Source organism: Nestor notabilis, unplaced genomic scaffold, assembly GCF_000696875.1.
Source record: "Nestor notabilis isolate BGI_N333 unplaced genomic scaffold, ASM69687v1 scaffold14075, whole genome shotgun sequence".
NCBI lineage: Eukaryota > Metazoa > Chordata > Aves > Psittaciformes > Psittacidae > Nestor > Nestor notabilis.
The window spans coordinates 1,062-7,637 of NW_009930734.1; the positions used below are offsets into that span (position 1 = coordinate 1,062).

Below are 6,576 nucleotides of genomic sequence, written 5' to 3' on the forward strand. Positions count from 1 at the left end.
ATGTCACTGAGGGCTTGTCTGCAGGGTGTGTGAACACATCCAGGGACGGTGACTCCAGCACTGCCCTGGGCAGCCTGTTCCAAGGCCTGAGCACCCTCTCTGTGAAGAAATTGTTCCTAATATCCAATCTAAACCTCCCTTGGTGCAGCTCGAGGCCATCACCTCTTGTCCTAAATAGCCCCACTCATTTTACCCTTTTATGGCAATCTGCTAGTTAAGGCCATTGGAATGTGTGTTTAGTCTCACCAATTAACCGTATGTTCTTGTCAGGGTTAATTTATGACATTGAGAAGCTCATCGAGCTGTTTTCTCTTGCAGCTGTTTACCTATTTCTCAGGCCTTACATAAAGGAGGAATGCCCACACTGATTTGAGGGAAGACATCTGCTTCTCTTGTTGCAGCCTTCCTTATCTTGAGGCTCCCTGTAGCCTTGTCCATGTCTGGGTCTCTACAAACAATGAAATACTTGTTTAGTTCAGTATCACAGCATCAGCTAGGTTGGAAAAGTTGCTGCCCTCCCAGACCCAGCATGGAAACTCTGGTTCCCTGGTATGGGTGTTTGCCAGGCTGCAGCTCCTGGTGTCCTGGTGCTGAAAGGAGACGGGAGAACCATTCCCTGCTGCCCTAACCCAATCTTGGCCTGCAAAATACCTCTTCCTAATCTTGCTGGGGGATGTGGGCAGAGCTGTGGGGTTTCTGGAAATAAATGAGGCAAACCTTGTCCTGGGAAGCTGGGGAAGGGGCTTCCTGGCATAACTGTGGTACAGATGTCTGAAGCAGTGTCAACACCTGGAGAGGTGGTACCTGATACATCCCTACTGCAGTTCCCAAGCTGTTAAATCTCACCACCACAACAACAACAAACAATGAAACAAGAAAGGACAGTTCTGTTGACCCACTGGAGCTGGGTGATGAGACCTTAGCACGGATGACTGTTGGGGTTTTCCTAGCCAGCTCAATTTGTTGTTGGGTTGTCTGTGATCACAGGGTTGCCGGCCGCCCTCCCCACCCTGCCTTTGGAGCTTACCGTCCTCTACAACTCCCTGCTTTTTACAATGGGAGCATCTGACACTGCCATGGAAGGAGAAGAAGGAATACGCCAGGGGCTCCTCAGGGGTAAGGAGGTCGTCCTCTCTGTGTGGCATTCTCTGTGCTTTGGAGATGTGTGGTGACTGGCTGGAGGGTGTCAGCAGGGAAGCCTGGCTCTGTTGGGAAGGGCAGGAAGTGGGGTGGTTTGCAAGCCAGAGTTGATGCACCTTTGTCTGTCTGTCTGCCTGCTGCTGCCTGCAGGGGTGGGCCAGAGGGTTTAAGGACAATGGGTGTGTTTAAGGTGTAAGGTGCCAAGTTTCTAGAAAAGTTCTAATGAGTGCTTTCTTTAATTATTGTGTGCTGGCTTCAAAGAAAACTCACTGAAATAGGCTGCAGGTCAGAGGGGGATCTGCAGTGTTGCCACAAGCTTGACTGGGGGCAAGTGACCTCAGGAGGACCCAGAAGAGCTGGAGTTGTAGCTCTGAAGTGTGTGTTGGCTCCTAAGTGTGCTGCTCTTAACTCCATTGTCATAGAGCTTGGTTTCCATGCTGCTGAGGCCACCCCAGCTCTGTAACCCCATTCATAGAATCATAGAATGGTTAGGGTTGGAGAGGACCTTAAGATCATCGGCCCTGTCCAGATAGACTCATTCCCTCAGTATCAGATGCCTGTGCGTGTTAGAGGCCTTCTCTCCCTCCTGGAAAGGTCTCTATTACAGGGCACCAACCTGTTGTCTCACAGCTGGGGTTTTTTTTGTGTCTGTTTCCAGTTCTGGAAGCCTGTGGGGCCTGTGGGCAGGATCTTAGCACCGAGGAGCTGTGGCAGAAGGTGCTGCTGGAGGTAACTGTGGCAGAGCTGCAGGCACCTCTGCACCAACTGGGAGCTCTGCAAGCAGCGTGGTGGCTGTCCGCCGGCCGCCTGGGGAGCACCACTGGCCTCCTTAGGCTCCTGAGCAACGCTGAGGTAACTGGACATGGGCAGGTGCTGCACAGCTCCCAGTTGCCTGCACCAGTGTATCTGCACCCATTAAATACCCATATGTTTGCCGAAGGAGGCAGAGCTGGCAAAAACACTATGTTTGTCACACACACTGCAAAATGTTGCTGTGGCATTTGGAGACCTGAACCCATTAGCACTGCCCAGTCAGCATGTGTAATGCTCTCCCTGGCATCCCAGCATAGCCAAATGGCCCTGAGTGTGTTAATGAGTCCCAGAATTATCTCCTGCCTGTAAGAGCCCTGGACCTCAAGGTGCCAAACAGGAGGTTTGGGCAGGCTGGAAAGGGGCTGCAGGTGGGCTTGTAAGCAGCAAGCTGTGAGCAGAGGGATATAGAGGAGCCTTCGTTGCTGATTGTGAGGCTGCTGAGGGGTCCTACCTTTTCAAATATTCTCCAACAGCATCTGGATCTGCTTGTGCAGGAGCCCCTTGAGGTGCAGCTCTGAGGTGGGGAGGTGCTGCCCTGAGCCAGGCAGGAATCACTGCAGCAAGAGGGTTGTAGCTGAAGTAGCAGGTGGTAAGACACTGCTTCTCAGCACATAAAGAGGTGTCGAAGGATTTGGTGGGACTTTTGTTTCCCTGTGCTTTAGGATCAGTGTTTCCTGCTTCCCTTCAGCGTTCCCTGCCCTCTCGCTAATCTGTATTCACAGGCCCTGGGAAAAGCTCACTGGAGCAAGGGGAAGAATGAACTCCTCTCACTGCTCAAGGCATGGCAACTACCTGCTGAGGGGGACTCCCTGCCCCTTGTGCAGAGCACCAGGGACTTGAAAGAGATCCTCTGCACTTCAGCAGCCTTCTTGCAAGGTTTGTGTGGAGGAGGTACTCATGCCAGCACAGCCTGCATTGCACTCCTGTCCTAGAAACCCTCTCCCTGCCCTTACCCTGGGTTCTCTTCCCAGGCTAACCAGCCCTTGCGGTTTTCTGGGCTGTTCCTTTGGAAAAGTGCCTGGGCTGAGCCTCTGGGTCTTCAGTATTCAAAGAACTTCTCTGCTTTTTCCCCAGCTAAGCCTTTCTTTGCACTGTCACAGGGTTCCTCTGCCTGTCTGTAACTTTAGGTAGGTGTCTGGCTCATGCAGTGATCTTGTATAAAGCAGAAGACTCATAAGGAACTTAGAAGGATTTTCCTTTCTTCTGTCTTCTGGTAGCTGCCTTGTTGCGAGCACGCTGTTCCCATGAGATTACGTTGCTGCAAGAGCCATGCAAAGCTGTTGTGCACCTCTGTAGCCTAGTGTTACAGCATTTGACTGCTGTGTTCTGTCCCTCACTCACTGTCTTCAGAGCCCCAGGAGCTCCAGGGGCATCCAGGGTGGCAATGGCACCTCCAGAGGGGAGGTGGCAGATATGAATGTGATGCAGGCTCATGAGAGCGGCCTCAGAGGGGAGCTTGAAAAGGGGATTGAAAGAAAAGCAAATACCACTCACAACAAATATTAATGAATTATTATCCCAAAGCATCCCGCTTGGAAATGGCCCAAAAAAGTCTCTCTGAGACTCTAGGTGTGTTTCCCCACCTGCCTAGCACGTACCCCTGCCCTTGGCATCATCCTGCTGTGCACTGCTGGGATCAGGCAGGCCCCTATGCGTGGACTTACCCACTGGGAGGAAAAGGACATGTATGCCTGCTTGGGGACCAGGTGGGGTGGAAGGGGGAGCTGAGATGTTGGGTCTGTCCTAGGGCTGCAGGAGTTTGAGGCTGGGAACTTCCCCAGTGCCCTCTCCCTCCTTCAAGAGGCTGCAGGAGGATTCTGCTCCAAGAAGGTTCTGGCCCAGATCTACACTTGCCTTGGCTGCTGCGCTCAGCGAATGGTAAGAGCTGGGAGGGGGAGAGGGGAAATGCAGCATGGAGCAGGGTGGGGAGGCTCAGGCTGACTTCCACATTGCCTCTGCGTGGTCCTGGGATGCTGCAGGAAAGCCAGGTCTTCAGCAGAGGTTGCCCTTGTGGTCCCAGTTGTTTTTCAAGGACAGCTGCAGAATCCAGGCAGGGATTTGGGCTGAGCATAAAGGGTTGCTGCAGAGAGAAGGTAAAAAACCAGCTTGAGGAGGCCTGCCTTTGACTGAAGTGCAGCCCTTGCTTCATGGGGATCACTGGGGAAGCAGAGCAGGGATCTGGAACAGTAAAGATGTCAGCAAGATGTCCTTGCAAGACGCATCTCTTCCCATCTAACTAGGGCAAGCCTCAGACAGCCCTTCAGCACCTGAAGCGGGCCCTCCAGGTAGACTTCCAGTGCCTTCCTGCCCTGTCCCACGTGGCAGCAGTGTACCATGAGCTGGGGGACACCGACGTGGAGCTGCAGGCCCTGGCTCTGCTCTATGAGGTTTGTGTGTTACCTGTAGTTCCGGGTTGATTTTTGCCCAGTGGAGCCTGCACAGAGCTTCAAGCAGGCTTCTGCCTTCTGTGTTTGAGCCTGAAGGGGTCTCCCAAAGTAGCCTACAGTGTTCCGGCCATGGTGCTGCTTTCAGCAGTGGCCAGGAGGGAGCCCAGCATGATCTGAAATTCCTGCTCAGAACCTGGTGGTTGGATGTGGTGAGACCTTCGGGTTGCAGTTCGTGTTCTTGGTGGCTTGAGAGAAGAGGTTACACTCATGTCATTAAGTATCAATCTCTTAATAAAGTCTCTAATTAGTAAAGAGGCCTTTAAGAGGCAGATTGTGCCTGTGAGGCAGTGTGCATTAGCTGTAGCAACCTCGGACTGCCTTGATGAGTAGGGATTTGCTGCCTTGTTGACTCTGCTGGACCTACAGTGCTTCACAGCAGTAGACACCAAGTTAGCACTTCAGCTGTTTATGATCTGTAAGATACAAACACAACTATGGAGAGGGGTCTCTCCAGTTACAAATGGCCCAAGATCAGGTCTAGTTCTGCAGCTGCAGTGGGACATGGTGTTCCAGGCAGCTCAGAGCACCTTGAGCTAAAAACCTGAGGTGATCTGGGTGATCTTGCAAATCTCCTGGTACCATGCAGAGATTAGTCTGACTGACTGTGTGATCCTGGTTGCTTTTCCCAGATTGGGCTGTGCTCTACTCAGTGAGAACAGTGTAGCTATGCTTATGAAGTGCAGCTCCAGATGCCACAAGTGGCAAGTGATAACAGCTGCTTTGGGACTTGACCAGCATTGTGTTGACCATATTTTCTGTTCCTGTTTCACAGGCTCTGGAAAAAAACCCTCCAGCAGCTGCTTCCTCTAGCCCCTACTTCCTAATCCGAACAGAGCTGCTTGTCCACACACCAGTACTGGCTTCTCTCCTTCGCCATCGCCACCCCTCTGAAGTGAAGTACCTCCTGGCACAGCGGTGTCTCCAGGACGGGAGGTAAAGGCACCTCTGGTCTACTTGCAACATGCTGCTTGTTTGGCCTTTGTGGTTTCCTCTGTGCTCCTGGAATCATCCAGTTCAGTACTGCTGCTGTAGGTCTGCTCAAAGCATGGGTGTCACAACCAGAGTAAGTGTGGTACAGGGGGAGCCTGTGGTCTGGAGATCCAAGTTCCACCTGGCTGCTGGCACTTCTCAGGCTCCCTCTGCTCCTTCTACCATGTCTTGTCCCTGTTGCAGGGTGGCTGATGCAGTGGAACATTATCTGGATTTTCTGGCTCTGCTTCAGGAGGGGCTGCAGCAGCAGGTAGGTGTCCTGCTGAGGTGACTTGATAGATGAGGTTTGGAACCCCATCCCAAGGCCTGGGCCCAGGCATCACCCCTGGACTCTAGGCTTAAATGTTCAGTTTGAGATGGGAAGGAAATGAGGTGAGGACTGGCACTCCTGACCTGTGGCATGTCTATGTTTGGATTCACACCAGAGACCATTTACCACAGCTTCCCCTTCCCTGTGGGGAGCAGCTTACAGGCCTGGTTTTGGATGTCCTTCACTTGAGGAGTAGGGATTTTCTGCCTTAACTCTGCTGAACTGATAGTGCTTCACAGCTTCTGCCTCATCCGACAGGCTCTGCAGTTCTGTGTCAGCACTGCCATGACTTTTGCTCCCCAGGTGCCTCTAGATGGTAGCTCAGCTCTTCCCAGGATCCCTGAGGTGTTTCTGGAAGCAGCATCTGCCTTGGAGCAGGCTGGGAGGTACCAGGATGCCATAACTGTGTGTGAGGAGGTCATCAGCCGCACAACTGGCCTGATCTCACAGGTGTTAAATGTGGAGGAGAGGCTGGAGCAGCCGGAATGTCCATCACCACAGGCAGGGCTGGCTCAGAAGAAGGAGAGCCTGTGCTGCCTTGCCTGGAGAGCAGCTGGATACCTGCACCAGGGCTGGGTGTGGGGAAAGCTGGGCAAGAGCAAGGAGGCTGTAACGCAGTTCACTCCCCAGCAGGCAGCAGTGGCTGGTGGGGCCAGAGCAGGGCTGGATGATAGCTTGTAGCTTGCTTACCCACCATGGTACCAAAGCTCCTCTGTTCTCCCACCTGCAGGTGCCTCGGAGAGCTCTTGCGAGTACAGCTTTATGGGCCTGGTGTTGAACCAACAGGTAGAACACTGCACTGCTGGGACATGTGGGTTGGGATCTGTGTGCTTGGCAGCAGGGGGCACTGAAAGGACTGGCTGGGTCTGTTTGGGG

At 53.0% G+C, this 6,576-nt stretch overlaps 1 protein-coding gene across 1 annotated transcript in view; it reads left to right on the forward strand.

The window, feature by feature from the left end:
• Positions 1-987: 987 nt before the first annotated feature.
• FANCG (Fanconi anemia, complementation group G) overlaps positions 988-6,576 on the forward strand; it is a gene marked incomplete at its 5' end in the record, with an annotated part of 7,542 nt that continues 1,953 nt past the window's right edge. Inside the window, 9 exons of the mRNA XM_010015558.1 lie at positions 988-1,116; positions 1,799-1,992; positions 2,676-2,829; positions 3,701-3,831; positions 4,194-4,340; positions 5,173-5,333; positions 5,574-5,640; positions 6,004-6,322; positions 6,427-6,486. Coding sequence (XP_010013860.1) covers positions 988-1,116; positions 1,799-1,992; positions 2,676-2,829; positions 3,701-3,831; positions 4,194-4,340; positions 5,173-5,333; positions 5,574-5,640; positions 6,004-6,322; positions 6,427-6,486 — 1,362 coding nt within the window. The remainder of the gene's footprint in view (positions 1,117-1,798; positions 1,993-2,675; positions 2,830-3,700; positions 3,832-4,193; positions 4,341-5,172; positions 5,334-5,573; positions 5,641-6,003; positions 6,323-6,426; positions 6,487-6,576) is intronic.